Below are 19,044 nucleotides of genomic sequence, written 5' to 3' on the forward strand. Positions count from 1 at the left end.
CCTCTGGCTTAGCGCTGGTCTCTCCTTCTCTGGACTTTCAGGGGTATAGACTCTCTGTTTCCTCACCTCTTGAGTCTTTTAAGAGAATGGAGTTTGCCTCCTGGGTTGGTCCAGGCCAGTCTGTTTGTCTGGGTCTCACTTGAGATTTCCAAACACAGGCTCAGTCTTTACATTAGGAAGTAGTGACCGGAAGCCTGTATCAGAGGGTCCTGAGCAGAAGCCAAGTAGTCCCTAAGTGACCGGGGAGTCCTCCTGGAAGCCTCGTGGGCTTCTTGCTAGCTAGCTGGCCCTATGAAGCTGCCACAGTCCAGACTCCTGTAAAATCTCTTTTCAAGTATCTACTTTGAAAATTCCCTGTTAATGGAATCCAGCATGAAACTGTTAGAGTTACCACACTGCTCAATAATAAATGTAGGTGTGTGTGTGTGCGTGTGCATGTGCGTGTGCATGTGTGTGCATGTGTGTGTGAGTGTGTGTGAGTGTGTGTGAGTGTGTGTGTATGTGTGTGAGTGTGTGTGGTCTGTGTGTGTGAGTGTGTGCGTGTGCATGTGTGTGAGTGTGTGTGTGCATGTGTGTGTGTGAGTGTGTGTGTCTGTGTGTGTCTGTGTGTGTGTGTGTGTGTGTGTGTTGTTCCTGTCCACCCATGAGCACCTGTGTGCACGGGTCAGAGGTCAATCGTTCCTCAGGAGCCATCCACTTTATTTTTAAGACAGGGTCTCTCACTAGCCTGAAGATGGCTAAGTGAGCCTGACTGGCTGCCAGTAAGTTCTTGGGATCTGCCTGTCTCTAGCCCCTTGGTGCTTTTTTCAAGCATCATCACATCCGACCATTCTTTTTGTGGATTCTGGGGATCAAACTCAGGTCATTGTGCTTATATCACCCACAGCATTTTCCCAGCTCAATTGCTACTTTTAAAAAAAGATTTATAATTATTTCTACATGTATGAATTTTGGCTTACGTGTTTATGCAACAACACATTCGAGGCCAGATAAAGGCTATTAATCTCGTGGAACTGGAGTTACAGACCATTGTTGTCTTAGGGTTTCTATGACCATGACCAGGGCAACTCGTGTGTGTGTGAGTGTGTGAGTGTGTGTGTGTGTGTGTGTGTGTGTGTGTGTGTGGTGTGTGATAAGCTTACAGTTCCAGGTGATGATTCATCACCAAGGGAAGTCAAGTCAGGAGCTCAAACAGAACAGGAACCTGGAAACAGAAGCCGATGCAGAGGCCATGAAGGAGTGCTGCTTACTGGATTGTTTAGCCTGCTTTTTCATAGAACCCAGGACCAGCAGCCTAGGAATGGCACCACCCACAGTGAGCTGTGCCTACTTCACTAATCACGAATAGAGAAAATGCACTACATCTTATGAGGTATTTTCTCAATTGAGGCTCCCTCCTATCTGATGACCCTAATTTGTGTCAAGTAGACATAAAAAAATCAAAGTAGGCACTACAATTGTGAACCACCGACTGAGTGCTGGGAATAGAGCCCAGGTCCTTTGGGAAAGCAGCCAGTTCCCTTAGCTGCTGAGCCATCTCTCCAGGCCTTGTATTTACCAACAATACAACTTCTACTCCCTCCTGAACTGAACGAAGCCACATATCCTCCCAAGCGAGCAAGTCTTTACGGAAGCATTCCATCAGGGAAGTTCTTCGAGAGCGCCAGCTGGGGTTGGCTCACTCTGAAACCTTTGTACTCAATGGCTGTATTCCCCCAACACGTCGCTTTGGCTAGTACTGTTCCCAGTCTTCCCCACTGATACCTTGGTCTCCAGATTCACAGTTCAGGCCCCTTCACCAAACCCAAAGGAAAAGGAGGCTTAAAAGCAAATGGCACATGACGCATACCTTCTTTGTGAGCAGTGTGGCCAACTGAGACACAGCCATATGGCCAAGGAGGAGCCACACCAGCCTCTGCTTCCCCCACTCCAGCCAGAAGTTCCACTCAAAATCAGTCGGGTCCTAGGAGGGGAGAACAAGAAGCCATATTACCAGAGGAACTGCGACGTGTCTCCAACAACACACCTGGAAAAGCACTGGGAGTCCAGATTCTGAAGATGGTGTTTACCCACTTAGAACTCCAACCTCTCTACCCACCTCTGCCTGACTGTCTTCCTGTCATCCTCCAAATGTACCTTCCTTCTAACTCAGAGTCTTCATGGACATGGATTCTCTAGGATGGAACCCCAAGAAGTTAGCCCATTACCTAAACAGTGAAAAGGAGGCTGAAGGCTTAAATTCATGTACCCAAGGTCACATGGTCAGTGTGGTAACTGGGAAGGTCACATGTTAGTGTGGTATCTGTGAAGGTCACATGTTAGTGTGTTAACTGTGAAGGTCACATGTTAGTGTGGTAACTGGGAAGGTCACATGTTAGTGTGTTAACTGGGAAGGTCACATGGCCAGTGTGTTAACTGGGAAGGTCACATGGTTAGTGTGGTAACTGGGAAGGTCACATGTTAGTATGGTAACTGGGAAGGTCACATGTTAGTGTGTTAACTGTGAAGGTCACATGTTAGTGTGATAACTGGAAAGGTCACATGTTAGTGTGTTAACTGGGAAGGTCACATGTTAGTGTAGTAACTGGGAAGGTCACATGTTAGTGTGGTAACTGGGAAGGTCACATGTTAGTGTAGTAACTGGGAAGGTCACATGTTAGTGTGGTAACTGGGAAGGTCACATGGCCAGTGTGATAACTGGGAAGGTCACATGTTAGTGTAGTAACTGGGAAGGTCACATGTTAGTGTGGTAACTGGGAAGGTCACATGTTAGTGTGGTAACTGGGAAGGTCACATGTTAGTGTGGTAACTGGGAAGGTCACATGTTAGTGTGGTAACTGGGAAGGTCACATGTTAGTGTGGTAACTGTGAAGGTCACATGTTAGTGTGTTAACTGGGAAGGTCACATGTTAGTGTGTTAACTGGGAAGGTCACATGTTAGTGTAGTAACTGGGAAAGTCACATGTTAGTGTGATAACTGGGAAGGTCACAAGGTCAGTGTAGTAACTGGGAAGGTCACATGTTAGTGTGCTAACTGTGAAGGTCACATGTTAGTGTGATAACTGGGAAGGTCACATGTTAGTGTGGTAACTGTGAAGGTCACATGTTAGTGTGTTAACTGGGAAGGTCACATGTTAGTGTGGTAACTGGGAAGGTCACATGTTAGTGTGGTAACTGTGAAGGTCACATGTTAGTGTGGTAACTGGGAAGGTCACATGTCAGTGTAGTAACTGGGAAGGTCACATGTCAGTGTGTTAACTGGGAAGGTCACATGTTAGTGTAGTAACTGGGAAGGTCACATGTCAGCGTGTTAACTGGGAAGGTCACATGTTAGTGTGGTAACTGGGAAGGTCACATGTTAGTGTAGTAACTGGGAAGGTCACATGTTAGTGTGTTAACTGGGAAGGTCACATGTTAGTGTGTTAACTGGGAAGGTCACATGTTAGTGTGATAACTGGGAAGGTCACATGTTAGTGTGGTAACTGGGAAGGTCACATGTTAGTGTGATAACTGGGAAGGTCACATGTTAGTGTGGTAACTGGGAAGGTCACATGTTAGTGTGGTAACTGGGAAGGTCACATGTTAGTGTGTTAACTGGGACAGTCACATGTTAGTGTGGTAACTGGGAAGGTCACATGGTTAGTGTGGTAACTGGGAAGGTCACATGTTAGTGTGGTAACTGGGAAGGTCACGTGGTCAGTGTGGTAACTGGGAAGGTCACGTGGTCAGTGTGATAACTGGGAAGGTCACATGTTAGTGTGTTAACTGGGAAGGTCACATGGTCAGTGTGTTAACTGTGAAGGTCACATGTTAGTGTGTTAACTGTGAAGGTCACATGTTAGTGTGGTAACTGGGAAGGTCACATGGTCAGTGTGGCAGCTGGGAAGGTCACATGGTCAGTGTGGCAGCTGGGAAGGTCACATGGTCAGTGTGGTAGCTGGGAAGGTCACGTGATCAGTGTGGTAGCTGGGAAGGTCACATGGTCAGTGTGGTAACTGAAGAAGACATGAACTACTTTCGTAATGAACTTGCAATAAAAGAATAATCCTTGCATGTGCCTGCCCCTTCTACTGGAGCAGCTCCTGGTACCAGGGTCCATGTCTCTGAGGCATGTGAGTGGACAAGGGCAGGTGAGTGGACATGAGGAAATTCAGCCTGAGTAGCTTCACTGACAGTCACAACAGGAAAGCTGAGTCCAAAAAGGACATGAAAGTGACCAGCTGCCCACACCATGCAGCATGGACAGGGAGCAACTCCACACCACAATGGTCAGAGCTTCTTCTCAGCTCATGTAGGTGGGGGAGGGGCCTTCCCACGCCTGCTAAGGGCAGACTTCCTCCCTATCCTTACGAGGATTCAGGACCCTGGACCCAGCTTGAGTGGAAGTGAAGCAAAACAATTTTTGTTTTTAAATTACACCTTGTGGAGGTTTGAATAGGAATGGCTTCCATAGACTCCTATGTTTGAATGTTTGGCCCATAGGGAGTGGCACTATTAGGAGGTGTGGCCTTTTTGGAAGAAGTATGTCACTGTGAGGGCATGAGGTCTCAGAAGCTCAAGCAGCTCACTTCCCCATGCCTGCCAATCAGGACATAGAACCCTCAGCTCCTTCTCCAGTACCGTCTGACCGCGTGCTGCCGTGCTTCCCACCGTGATGATGGACTAAAACTCTGAAACTTTAAGCCAGCTCCAATTAAATGTCCTTTATGAGAATTGCAGGAATCATGGTGTCTCTTCACAGAAAGAAAACTCTTAACAACAATATTCCTGAAGCAGCCTTTGTCTGGTATTTAGTCAGAGCAACAAGAAAAGTAGCCAACACGTATGCTAATAACTGTGAGTCTCGTTCGTACTTCCTGTCCTTTGTTAACTATGACGAGGTCCCCTAAACAAGAGGTCTCAGTGACAATTCTGGTTGGCGATGGATGGGAGGTGGGGGAAATCCCACAAAGCTCCACCCATACATGAAGAGCTCTTGGCAAGTAATGGCTGCTAAGAAAGAATCAGTCTTCTCCAGATATAGGTGGTCCAACCCCAAGTGGTCAACCCTAAACATATATAAATACAAGCAAGGGACTCGGCAGGTTGTACTTACACACTCACACACACACACACACACACACACACACTCTCTCTCTCACACACACACACACACATACATACACTCTCACAAACATTCTCACACACACACTCTCTCTCTCACACACACACTCTCTCACACACACACATATACTCACACACACTCTCTCACACACACACTCTCACACACACACACTCACACAAACATTTTCGAACACACACATTCTCACACACACTCACACACACTCACACAAACATTCTCTGACTCACACACACTCACACACACACACTGACACAGACATTCTCACACACTCACACACACAAACATTCTCACACACTCACACACACTCAACATTCTCACACACACTCACAAAGATTCTCACACACACACAACACTCATTAAAGAAGAGGTCATTGAAATTGAGAGGAATTGGGGGAAGCATGAAAGGTGTTGGAGGGAGGGAAGGAGGGAGAAAGGCTATTAACAATGCAAATACATTACTTATATATGACATTCTCAAAAACTAAAATAAAAAAAATATTTTATGAATCGCAACTTTTCCAAATCTCAGCCTTTGGGGAAAAAATCTCCCCAACAGGGTACAGGACAAGGAAGAGGTATTGATGAGATTAGACTTTCCCCTAAGTTTAAGGGTTCTAAGTCAGTTACCTATGAGAGCTCCTAGTGCTGGGATTTCTTTCCCTTTGTTTCTTGTAAATGGATATTCTGAGCTGAGTATAGTAGAGAACGCCAACAGGAATAGCTCTTGAGAACTGAAAGTTGAGATCCAATAGTTCAAAAGTCATCCTCAGCAGCACAGTGAGTTCTGGGCTAGCCTAGGCTACAGGAACCCCCGTCTCAAAAAGACGACAATGGGGCTGGTGAGATGGCACAGTGAGAAAAAGGTGCTTGCCCAGCCTGGTGATCTAAATGAGTCCTCAGGGACCCATATGACAGAAGAAGAGAATCAACTCCTGCAAGTTGTTCTCTGACCTCTGTGCATGAAATGTGTGTGGCTATATTTTGTCATTGAGAGAAACCATAGCAGGAACTCAGAGCCAGGAGCTTGAAGCAGAGACCGCGGAGGAATGCCATTTACTGCCTTGCTTCCAGGCCTTCAGCTAGGTTTCTTATACAGGCCAGGCCCATTGGCCTAGAAATGACTCCACTCACAGTGGGCAGAGCCTTCCTACAGAATTAGCAATCAAGGAAGTGACCTACAGAAGGAGGTACCCCCGCCCTGCCAATATCCTCTCATATGACTCTGAGCTATATCTTGCTGACACCTGAAAAGCCCCAGTCATTCTTTTAAGGGGTATGGGTGTTTAGTTTCCTTCCTTATGTATCTAAACCTGCACAAGCCAGAAGAGGGTGTTGGATACCTGGAACTGGAGCAATAAATGATTGTGAGCCACCATGTAAGTTCTGGGAATTAATCCTGAACCCTTTGCAAGAGCAGCCAGGGCTCTTAATGGTAGAACCTTCTCTCCAGTCCCAAAGCCCCACACTTAAACTTCTGCTACCCTTAAATATTGATACACTAAGGACCAAACATCCTCCAGCCATATCCAAACCATAGCAGAATCAAATGTCTAAAAGGAATACTAAATCCCAGCATGAACTCAGGAACACACACAGATACAGACAGACAGTCAGACACACAGACACACACAGACACAGACACACACACACACACACACACACACACACACACACACACACACATTTCTCAAACTGGCGAAGCACTGACCACAGACCACATTTTCTCTAAAGCATTTGGAGAGAAGAGTTGTAAGTCACAAATGAGGCCAATATAAAAGTTTGGAGCCATGACCCAAATTACATAATTCAAGGCGGCTATGGTGTTGACACTCACGATTCCCACATCTAGGGATTACAGGCAAGAAGCTCAGAAGTTCAAGGATATCTTCAGCTACAATAGTTAATTTGGGCTACATGAGATCCTGTCTCAAAAAAAAAAAAAAAAGGCAACGCAGACTAATGACTCTCCGACAAAAATCTCATAATGCCAGCTCTCCAAAAATATCAGAGAGGCGGTGTATGTCCCTATTACATGGAGAAAGTCAACACCTCCAGTCTTTTGGGAGCCACGGCCTCAACTTCTGGCTCTTATATTCAGGGAATTTGGTTTCCGTTCAGAAAGCCATCCCACCTTCACAAAAGCGAGTTTAAAGTCCAACATGGTGGCACATGTTTGAATTATAGCATCTGGGAGGCTGAGGCAAGGGGACCATCAAGAGTTTATGGGTTATGTAGTTAAGATACAGTCTCAGGAGGAAAAGAAAATCCACGTAGTTCCTCGAGCTTCTATACCTAAGGTGCAGTAGTTACACGAACACATAATAACTCATGAGCCGTAGGAAATCTGTGTGGGGTCTGTGGGTCTGACTGCAGTCGGGTTCCTCGGTTTAAAGAGTTCACTATAGTGATGAAATTCCCCAGTAAGTTTTGTTATTGTTGCAATTTCCCGTAGGTGTATAGTTATTTCGAAATAAGTGGGTTTTGTAGAAAAGAAACAGAAATCATAAGGTTCCCAGAAACTAAAGAATACTGTAACTAAACATAAGCCCAGACCTCCGCTCCGCCCCCTAGCGGTGGCCATGTGATTTGCCTCAAAGCCCCATGACTCAGACTTCTCATTTGCATACCCATCATTCCTTTCATGTAATAAAATTTTGAAGTTTAAAATATATCTATGTATACATATGTTTCAGCCATCATTTGAGCTGAAAGGACTTATTACGTTGCCTTATAGACAAGATGCTGGGCAGGTCCTATGACTGAAAAGTCACCACTGACGTACTAGGAACTGCAGTTACTGGTGGTGAGAGTTTACAGCTCTTTCCTCCATACTCTGGTTTCTCTTCAGATCGCATAAATCTTTCGCCTTTTACTAAAGATTTCCGTGGAGAGGAACAAATCTGAGTCACTACCAATTTTTTGAGGCCTTGCTTCTTTGCAAGGTTAATATTGTGCTTCTAAAGGAAGAACCAACTAGAAATGTGCTATCAGTTCACAAAGTTGGGAATGCTGTTTCTCCAACTTAAGTCTGTTAGCATTATAAACGGGAAACTCCAACAGCTTCTTGTCCCACAAGGTGGCTTCAGCCAGTTGCCTTTACTGTCCTGTCATACAAGTGACTTTCCACTCATGACTTCTAAGCTCTGGCTGCTACAGTCCCTCTCAGTCCCCCAAGGAGCTATGCGTGTAAATACACTCTTAATGAACCCCTAAAGATTGTTCCTAACCTAAAGATTTAACCGTATGAGGGACCCTACTCAGAAAGGTGTGCCTTTGAGACACTCCAAATTGAGAGCCATGTCCCCGAGACAGCTGCAATTCAGACAACACAGAAACTAGAAAATTAGAAAGATTGGCTTTCAAAGAGAAGTAAATGCAATTACTTTTTGACAGTAACGGTTTCATTTGTTGATTTTTCTGTAATCACTTTTAACATGTTTACAAGACTAATAAACCAAACCTCTGACTATGTGTGTGTTAATTAGCTTTCTCATAGCTGTGAAAATATACCAGACAAGGGTGACTTAAAGGGCTGTCTTTTTTTTTTTAATTTTTTTTGATATTTTCTTTACTTACATTTTAAATGTTATCCTCTTACCCGATTTCCCCTCTGGAATTCCCCTATCCCTTCCCCCTTCCCCTGCTTCTATGAGAGTGTTCTCCCACCCGCCCACTCCCTCCCATCTCCCTGCCCTGGCATTCCCCTACACTGGGCCAAGGGCCTCTCCTCTCACTGATGCCTGATAAATCCATCATCTGCTACATGGCTGGAGCCATGGGTCCCTCCTTATTCACTCTTTGGTTGGTGGTTTAGTCTCTGGGAGCTCTGGGGGTCTGGTTGGTTGATATTAAGACAGAAACCTACAGCTCTTCTGAGCTTCAGGAAAAAAAAACTAAGGTCTTACATCTTTGGTCTGTACTGGTTCATTTATGAAAACTGCTGGAGAGATGGCTCAGTAGTTAAGAGCACTGATTGCTCTTCCAGAGGTCCTGAGTTCAATTCCCAGCAACCACATGGTGGCTCACAACCATCTGTAATGAGACCTGATGCCCTCTTCTGGTGTGTCTGAAGACAGCAGCACCTGGACTCCCTTGGTGGATGTTGGTGGATGCTGATCTGCTTGGCATCTGCTGTAGGGTTCACCAGGGAAGATATCCACCAAGAGAGTCCAGGTGCTAAAACAGGTGTCCATCTCCTTTCTCAGCTACAAAGTCACCACTCCCCTAACTCTCGCACTCCAAGCCACCGTGGAAGGATGAGGAGATGGGTGAGCGAAGGAGGACATGGCCTTCAGGTGGATAAAGATGGGAGGTGGCTCCTCAGGGTGATGATGAACTCTGAGAAATTTCCACCAAGGCAGGGGTGGCCTACATAAATACATGTACCCCTGATGCGGGTCATTAACCAGAACTGTCAGGAAGAAACCAGGCTCTAGGGCCCTGGCAGGACCTGGTGGAAGGATGACAGCCATGAGGGCTGTGCTTAAATAGGAGGAGCCATGGGGCTGAGCTTGGTCCTCACAGTGAAACCTGAGGTCCCTCCAAAATCTGTTGGTACCTGACCCTGTGTTCATTTTTTTTTTACACTTCTCTTCAGCTAAGCTCAAAGGGAGGTTTGCTTATTTTTGCCTTTGGCAAACAATCCTGTATTATCTGAAATGCCTGACTTGAGACCCGAGATGGGAAAAAATATCACCCTGAGCTGTTGTAAGAGATGCAGTAACGCTGATCAATGGTGACTCACGGGGCTACCTTCCCCAACTTCTCAAATCCCACCAGGACAAAAACTCTCCAGTTCTCTCATTTTAAAGCAGCACAAACTTCTGATCCTATGTTCTTACTAATGATTCTAGAAAGAGCTGTCAAGAAACAGAAACATCCAGAACAGGTGTCATGAACATGAGTCCAAACTACATCCAATTGGGTGAAAAGGTGATGTGTGTGTATCTGAGTGCACATGGGGGGGGGGAGCTCGTGTGTGTGTGTGTGTGACTCTGTGTATGTCTGTGTGTGTGTATCTTGAGTATGTACCTCTCTCTCTCTCTCTCTCTCTCTCACACACACACACACACACACACACACACACACACACAGAGAGAAAGAGAGAGAGAGACTGTGTAGGTCTGTGTGTGTGTATCTTGAGTATGTAACCCCCCTCTCCCTCTGTGTGTGTGTGTGTGTGTGTGAGAGAGAGAGAGAGAGAGAGAGAGACTCTGTGTATGTCTATGTGTTTGCTGTATATGTGTATGTGTGTATCTATGTGTGTCTCGCCCCCCCCCGTGTGTGCGTGTGTGTGTGAGAGACTCTGTGTATGTCTATGTGTTTGTCTGTATGTGTGTGTGTCTGTGTACCTCTCTCTCTCTCTCTCTCTCTCTCTCTCTCTCTCTCTCCCTCTCTCTCCCCCCTCTCTCTCTGTCTATGCATCAGGATGTAGAATGTTCAGCTACCTCTGCAGCGCCATGTCTGCCTGGATGCTACCATGCTCCCCACCATGATGATAATGGGCTGGCTCTCTGAACCTGTAAGCCAGCTCCAAATAAATGTTCTCTTTTATAAGAATTGCCTTGGTCATGATGTCTCTTCACAGCAATAGAACGGTGACTAAGGTAGCGGTTCTAGTTGGAGAAAGGGGGTGACCTAGCATGTCTCCAGTGGAAAAAGAGGGGCTGGTACCCAAGCACAGCACTTCTGAAGAGAATATAACAGGAGTCTGGTGCCCTGTCCAACACAACACACTTCACCTTCTTAACAGAAAAGCACACTGCTCCAGACAAGCCTCCACACTCTTCCTTCCCACAGAGTGAGGTGAAACACTGGCACTTTTTAAACACTAGAAGGCCACCCCGTACCTTCTTCAGTCCTCCAAATAGAGTATCCATCTCCAGTTCAAACTCCTGGTCCAGTTCCTCTTCATGCTCTGACAAGAAAAAGAGAAGAAGAAAAATCCTCTATTAATCATGTCCTAAGTAGGGGGCTGGAGAGATGACTCAGGGGTTAAGAGCACTGACTGCTCTTCCAGAGGTCTTAAGTTCAATTCCCAGCAACTACACGGTGGCTCACAACCATCTGTAATGGGATCCGATGCCCTCTTCTGGTGTGTCTGAAGACAGCTACAGTGTACTCACATAAAATAAATAAATCTTTAAAAAATAAATCATAACTAAATTGGGTCTAAATAGCAGAAGCCCCCAAAGAAGATTAAGAATGTCCTGCAGACCCAGTGGCAGGCACGCCTGTCACACCCCTGAAATTCCTTCCCTGCGTTGGAACCTAAGTTCCAGGGAATGCAAGGTAGGACTGATAGAAATATCCCTCCGTTTGGATAAAGGCCACAAGGAGAGAGAGAAGATTGTGAGAGAAAAGCACTCAACACGGGGCGTCAGGGAACGTTGGTGTGAGGCCTAGCTGTGTAGAAACAGGCTGTCCAAGGAATGGAGTGTGGGCTCCCTGAAGGCAAAGAGTCCTCAGAGAGTCCTGAGGTTGTCACTCCTCGCAGACAGTTAGCCAATGGCCAGTTCTCACCATCTGTTCCTTATTTGAGCAGCTCACTGTAGCTGAGAGCTTTTAGCTAATTTTAGACTGTCTTGGGGGATGGCTCCTGTCTGGAATCCCAACACTCAGAGACTGTACACGTCTGGAATATTTTACTGAGACCACGACTCGAAACTGGTGTGGCATCACTGAGTCATATGGTAGGAGCTGACAGGTGTTATGAAAAAGAATCATGTCTGAATAGTAAGCACGCTTGTAGGTAATCAATACCATACATACTGTGTATATACATAACGAAAACATATACAGAACAAGGCCGGGACCTTATCTCCAAACAACAGTGGCGAAGAAGGAGAAGGCGGTTCTCTGAAGGCGGAGTGTCCTCCACGGAGTCAAGGAAGACTGAGGTGTCACTCTGAGTGCACACTCACAGCAACCCCCGCCTCAGCCTCCCAAGTGTTGGGATCACAGACGTGAGCCACCATCCAGACAGCCTTAAACTAGCTAAGGCTGGCAACTGCAACACCACCTTGCTCAATAAAGAGCAGATGCTGAGGGCCTGCTGCAAGACATCTGAGAGGACACCTTGCTGCAGGGAGCCCGCACCTCACCCTTTCTGACAGCCTGTTTCTGGGACTCACATGCAGCTAAGCAAGTTGCTGGTACAAAGGGACAGAAGCCCCTCTGCCTAGAACTCGTCCCATGACGCTGAAAATGGAGCCGGGAGTCCTCCACCCAACACCACTGGGGAGCAAGCCTGGAAACCCCCACATCTGAGGACAGAACAGCCACTGGAGAGCAGCCCTGAAAATCCTCCACATCACTAAGGACAGAGCCTCCGAGCCCCCCATGCCACTGGGGACCTGCTGCCAAGACAACTCTCTCTGCTAAGGCCCAGTTCCATCTTCCAAACCACAGCTCGGGAACATTAGAAATAGAGCAATTTCCACCCAAGAGCCCTGATTGTCAGCTGTTTGTTCTCTCCCTTCACAAAAGGCTTTGTCAAATTCCCATCTACCTACTGAAGGCGAGATTTGCATTTTAATCACTGCCAGTGAGCTGTTGTGTAAGTCATTTTACTCAGAATCACTAACCTTCCACTTTCACCATACAAATACTAGTAATAGTTCTGGTGTAGGGTCCTTAGAGGTCATTAGACACACACACATACATACATACATACATACATACATACATACATACATACACACACATACACATACATACACATAGATACATATATACACATAGATACATATATACATAATACACACATGCACATATACATATACACACATACACACACAACACACATATAACATACACACATATGTACACATACACACACATATATACACATACACATATATACACACATATACACACATACACATACCACACACACACACCACACACACACACATACCACACACACACACACACACACACACACACACACACACACACACCCTGCTGCTTCTATCTATGCATTTGAAAAACTCCAAACAGCTCCCACTGAACCTTATTTCCCTAAGAAGCCAGAGGTCCTGGGGCAGACTGTGACAATAAATGAAAACATGGAAGGGAACAGAAAGGACGGGTTTCTAGCAAAAGAACTTAGTGGCAAGCAACACTCAAATACTCAGAAGCAGACTACTCTACAGCCGAGACGTAATGATAAGAAATAGGTTTTCCATGACACTTGAGGCCCAGGGCTTCAAGTTCTTCCCTCCTCCAGTTCTCTCAGAGAGTGAGAATGTGGGTCACAAATAACTCAATAAAAACACACGAGATCTGTAAAGAGGATGCAAAATAGCAAAGGTCAGGAAGACCTCCCAAGAAGGCCACACCTCCTGAACTCTGAACTTCTTAGGCTAATTGCTGATAGAGCCAGGGGGACAGGGAGAGATGGCATCGTTGGTAAGGTACGCACTGTACAAGCATGAAGTCCTGAGTTCAGATCCCCGGGACACACGGGAAAAGCCTAGTACAGCAGTGTACACTGTAACCCAAGGAGAGACAGAGATAGGAGAACCTCCAAGGCTGCAGAGCAGCCAGCTTAGACCCTGTCTCAAAACAAGAAAGCGATGGGGCCTGAGGAAGACGCTCCACATTGCTGGCTGTTTTCTCAACCACCACGATGCTATGCTTTGCAAAAAATTGGGTAAAGACAATAACCAACACAGAATAGCAAAGCAAGTCTGAAAGGGGCTGGGCTAAGAGATCTGGTATCCCCGGAGGACAGCAGTGACTTGGTAGTTTTGTGAGTGACAAGGACTTTGTCAAGTGCCATCTAATGCACTAGGAGTCTTGATGATGAGGACACTGGGAGACATATTTAATCCTTGACAACGTGCAGGGCAAGGCACTCAAACCCTATCACCAAAGTTCCCTCCGTGGCCCCTCCCATCCTCAGCAAGCTCCCAGAGCAAGGCCACCTGTTCAAGGACAGGACCCTTTGCTCCACCCCCACCCCTATGGTGAAATGAGCTCTCTAGAGTCACCAACCCACTTGGAAACAAATCCTCCAATCATAACAGGAAGCAATTGCCCCTTCACCAAGCCCTTGTGGTGCAATGCGTGGACCACATAAAGGAAAATGTCCACTTACAACGGCTGCTGTGTCATGCTCTCATAGACTGAGATTATTAATGGTCGTGCCTACAGGGCAAACTGGAAAGTGAAAGTGTAGGGCAAGTGTGTTTGCTACAGCTCTATCCTACTCTGGAGACAACTGCTACATAATAACAAAGAAGCTAGAGGTGGCAAGCCAGACCGAAACTCTGCACTGTGAAAGCTGTTTTTAGATTCCTGGTGTTAGCTTTTGTTTACCAAGACATTGGCAACAGTTCACTGATTGCTAAAGAAAGGGAAGCAGGTGACCTGAAACCTCAAATCTACAGAAAGCAGAATTCCATTCACGCAATAACGTCAGTAACGGGGTTGGGGTTGGGGGGCTTCTGCAGAAAGGCATGCTTGCAGACTATTGGGTCAGCAGGATCTAACCTGGCTACGTTCATTAGAAAGTGATTACTACAGAAAACAGAAAAACTGCCAAGTTTAGCTAAGTCCAAACTTGTGTTCTTTGAGAAAGAAAATAAATCTGCTAAATGGATTGATCTGAACATTTTCTTAAGACAGGGATATGATGTGCACGTGGTATCTGACGCTGGAGAGTGTGGTCTACACATCTGAAAGCTCAGGGACCTGGAAAAATATTATCATCACACCGCCTTAAAGACAAAGGTAAATATGCCAACAGCCCAGAAACATTAGGGAACTTTTCAATGATTCTGCTTTGAAGGGGAAGTCGGGCTTCGACAAGCTTCCAAGAGGGTGAAACCAAGCGACAGAGGTCCCAGGTACCAGTTACATGGTTCACAAAGAAGGAAGGTGCCCAATCGTACATGAAAGAGGTTCCGCCCCACGTTGGAATCTCCAAGGATAAAACTACGGTCTAACAACTGATTGTTTTTTCAACTTAGAGAAAAGAGGTAGATAAAATACCATGGCCAGGATGGGTACACAGCAGAAGTCGCTGTGAGCGGCTCCTGAAAACTTTATTCCCTTAAAATAAAATATCATTAGCAGGTCAAAAAGAGAAAATCATCTCTCGTCTGATGAAGTATCAGAAGTGCACACAATTCAACACTTTTTGTTGGCAGTGTTTTCTTTTGTGTGTGTGTGTGTGTGTGTGTGTGTGTGTGTGTGTGTGTGTGTGTGAGAGAGAGAGAGAGAGAGAGAGAGAGAGAGAGAGAGAGAATTTATTTGTATGTATGTAGAGGTCAAAGGACAACCTTGGCTGATGTCTATCAGCAACATTGTCTACCTTATATTTTGAAACAAGGTCTCTCGCTGGACTGAAACTTGTCAAACAGGTTAGACTATCAGGCCAGCAAGCTGGGGATCTGCCTGTCAACATCTCCACCCACCCTATTCCCCCGCCCCCTACCCCTAGCTCCTAACCCCCACTGAAGATTACAAACCTTCAACTTTTTTAAAAATTTTTTTTCCACTGAACTCAGATACTCCACTGAGTCATTTCCTAAGACTATCAATTTTTCTTTAAAGTATTTTTTATCTATTTATGGTTCATGGGTATAAGTGTTTTGTCTGCATGTATACAGGTGCACCACATACGCGAAGTGCCTACAGAGGTTGGAACAGGACATCAGGTTCCATGGAACTGGAGTTGCAGACATGAGCTGCAATGCAGTGCCGTGAACTGAACCTGAGTCCTCTGCAAAAGCAAAGACTGTCTTAGCCACAGAGCCACCTCTCCAGCCCAAGACGGACACAGCGGAGTCACCTCTCCACCCTGAGACCACAATTTTTACAGAGGAACTAGATTCTCTAATATGAATTTCAAAATGATTAAATATGACTGTACAACCTCTCAGCGATGGCAAAAGCAGCCTGAGGCTCCCTCTGTGGCTGCAGTTATAACAGAATGACACTGGTGCACTGTTCAGGAAACCCAGTGAAGGAAAAATGGAGCAAAGCACCATGGCTACCTGAAGTAGCATCAGCAGAACAGGGGAAGGTGGTGGAGGGGAGGGGTGGGGAGGGGGAGGGGAGGGGGAGAGGCTAGCAAACTCAAGTCAGTGGAATGGAAATAACTTGATAAATTATTAGAATATAAAATAGACAAACCAACATAAATATCTTTGCCATAGACCAGAAATAATCCAGCAAATATAGCTGGGAACAACCCAATCATAAAAGGAAAATGGTCCAGAAATATTATTAATGAGACTCTCAGAGGGAGGGCTGGAGAGATGGCTCAGTGGTTAAGAGCACTGACTGCTCTTCCAGAGGTCCTGAGTTCAATTCCCAGCAAGTACATGGTGGCTCACAACCATCTGTAATGGGATCCAATGCCCTCTTCCGGTGTGTCTGAAGACAGCTACAGTGCATTCATATAAATAAAGTAAATAAATTAAAAAAAAAAGAATCTCAGAGGGAACGGTTATGAGCCAGGAACCTTTATTAAGGGAAATGACAAGAGTGAACACATGGGACAAACCCCAAGGCCAGGCAGAAGCCACACGTTAAAGAAGATCGACTACTTACAAATCCCTTCCCAAGTTCAGTGCAATCCTATGTGAAACTCTGAATGAGGTGGGACAGTCTCAACAATTTCAACTATGTCCCTGGGGACATAGACCAGGGAGAAGAGCTAAGAAAGCCTGGTAAGAAGGAACAATGGGGGGAAGGGGCTTCTCCCAGAGACTTGAGTTGTTTACAGAGCACATCAAGACTGCAGGGATGACTGACAGGCCAGTGCGTGCACAGGAAGCAGTGCAGATTAAACACTGCAGACCGTCCAGCCGGGACGGGAGCAGTGAGTGGTGTTCAGTAGACTGTCTGTGAGGAGGGCTGGCTCTTACTCACCAAGTGAGATAGATGATGGATGGACTTGCAGGGTGCATCACAGGACCCTGTGCTAGAACCAGGGAATGTTCATTGACAGCCAATGCCTATCTATCAGGAGCCTTTAATTCCAGCATTCGAGAGGCAGAGGCAACAGGACCTCTGTGAGTTTGAGGCCAGCCTGGTCTTCATAACCAGTTTCAGGCCATTAGGACTATCTAACAAGATCTTGTCTCAGAAAATGATGATGATGATGATGATGATGATGATGATGATGATGATGACGACGACGACGACAACGACGACGACGACAATAATAATAATAATTAACAATAACAATAATAATAATAGAAGAGGCAGACATGGAGGTGCACACCTGCAATCCCAGAATCTGGGGAGCCGAGGCAGGAGGATGGTCTGCCATTCAAGGCCTGTCTGAGATATACAGAACCCTGTTTCAAAAACACAAAAATCAGACGGAGAATGTGCCTCATTTGGTATATTGTGTGCACAGTTCACATCAAACCCTGGGCTCGATCCCCAGAAAAGAAAGAGAAACTAGTGGGGGTACCTGTCTTTCAAGCAGCACTCGGGAGGGAAAAACCAGAGGATCAGGAACTCCAAGTCACACATAGGAAGTTCGGGGCCACTCGGGGCTGCGTAAGACCCGGGTTCAAACACACAAAACCTATCTTTTTTTTTTTAGATTTTTAAAATATGTGTGTGTGTGTATGTGTGTGTGTGTGTGTGTGTGTTTGTCTGTGTGTGTGTGTATGTTTCTGTGTGTGTTTGCCTGTGTGTGTGTGTGTTTGCCTGTGTGTGTGTTTGCCTGTATGTGTGTGTGTGTTTGCCTGTGTGTGTGTGTCTGTGTGTGTGTGTTTGTGTGTGTGTGTGTGTTTGTCTGTGTGTGTGTGTGTGTTTGTCTGTGTGTGTGTTTGCCTGTGTGTGTGTGTCTGTGTTTGGTGTTTGTGTGTGTGTATGTGTGTTTGTCTGTGTATGTGTGTGTGTGTGTTTGTCAGTGTGTGTGTTTGCCTGTGTGTGTGTCTGTGTTTGTGTGTGTGTTTGTCTCTGTGTTTGCCTGTGTGTGTGTCTGTGTTTGTCTGTGTGTGTGTGCTTGTTTGTGTGTGTTTGCTTTTGTGTGTGTGTGTGCTTGCTTGTGTGTGTGTGTGTGTTTGCTTGTGTGTGTGTGTGTGTGTGTGTGTGTGTGTAACTATATGTGTACCATGAGCATGCACGTGCCCTTGGAGGTCAGAAGAGGTCTTTGCATCCTCCTGGAACTGGAGTTACACACAGTTGCAGGGCACCAGATATGGATGCTGGGAACCAGAGCAAGGTCCTCTGATAGAGCAGTGAAAACTCTTAACCACTGAAGCACTGCACCAGCCAATAATTTTTTTTTTGAAACCTGCAATACAATTTCAGTTTACAATTCCTACTCTGGAAACCCTCCTGAGAAAATCAGTCAGACGCAATACAGTGATACAAACACATTGCTTAGGAAATGACTGAGCTGACTCTTCAACCCATGAAGCAGGTACAGAAAGGAACTACGAAAGCCTGAGAAACAAGGAAGACAGAAATTATATCGGTTCAGAAGTCGGTGAGCTGGGAAACATGAAGGGAACAACAGAGTGCTCTAACAAAGACGAAAGCTGAGAAGACTCATGGGCTCTCTGGCACAGCTGATCAAAGAAAGGAAAAGACACTGGTGAGGGGCATGTGGGAAAATGGAGCAAGAGAGGTAGGGAAAGAGAAGACAGAACCAGAGTATACAGGAAGGCAAGGGGGTGGGGTTGAGGAATGAGGGAGAGAGTAGTGGAAGCAAAAGTGTTTAATTCTCAGAGATGAGAAAGATAAAGGAGACACAAACATAAAACTACACTACACGATATGCTACACCGGAGCGCTCCACGAAACGGGCAGTTTTCTAGAACACCACAAACCCTGGAAGTGGACACAAGAACCAGCAAGCCTGCACGAATGGCAGGGAATACAGTCAGAAGCCATGGTGTCGGCCCGTCACCGACGGTTGTCACGAGTGACAACTAGTGGCTCTC

General features: G+C 46.0%; 1 protein-coding gene and 1 non-coding gene across 5 annotated transcripts in view; one reads left to right on the top strand and one right to left on the bottom strand.

Annotated features, from left to right (window-relative positions):
- Hhat (hedgehog acyltransferase) overlaps positions 1-19,044 on the bottom strand; it is a 256,089-nt gene that overhangs the window by 216,272 nt on the left and 20,773 nt on the right. For 3 of the 4 annotated variants that reach the window (XR_010056911.1, XR_005492772.2, NM_001398579.1), the window contains 2 exon segments: positions 10,972-11,039; positions 1,850-1,963 (listed from right to left, as the gene is read on the bottom strand). Coding sequence is in view for 2 of the 4 variants with exons in the window: in NM_001398579.1 (NP_001385508.1) it covers positions 1,850-1,963; positions 10,972-11,039 (182 nt within the window). In the remaining 2 variants the exon portion in view is untranslated. 4 annotated transcript variants of the gene reach the window in all.
- Positions 7,951-8,066, top strand: LOC120096441 (U5 spliceosomal RNA). Its single transcript, XR_005492847.1, has one exon. It is a non-coding gene; the product is annotated as a U5 spliceosomal RNA (small nuclear RNA).

The sequence above is a fragment of the Rattus norvegicus genome, chromosome 13 (genome assembly GCF_036323735.1).
Source record: "Rattus norvegicus strain BN/NHsdMcwi chromosome 13, GRCr8, whole genome shotgun sequence".
In the NCBI taxonomy this organism is placed as follows: Eukaryota; Metazoa; Chordata; class Mammalia; order Rodentia; family Muridae; genus Rattus; species Rattus norvegicus.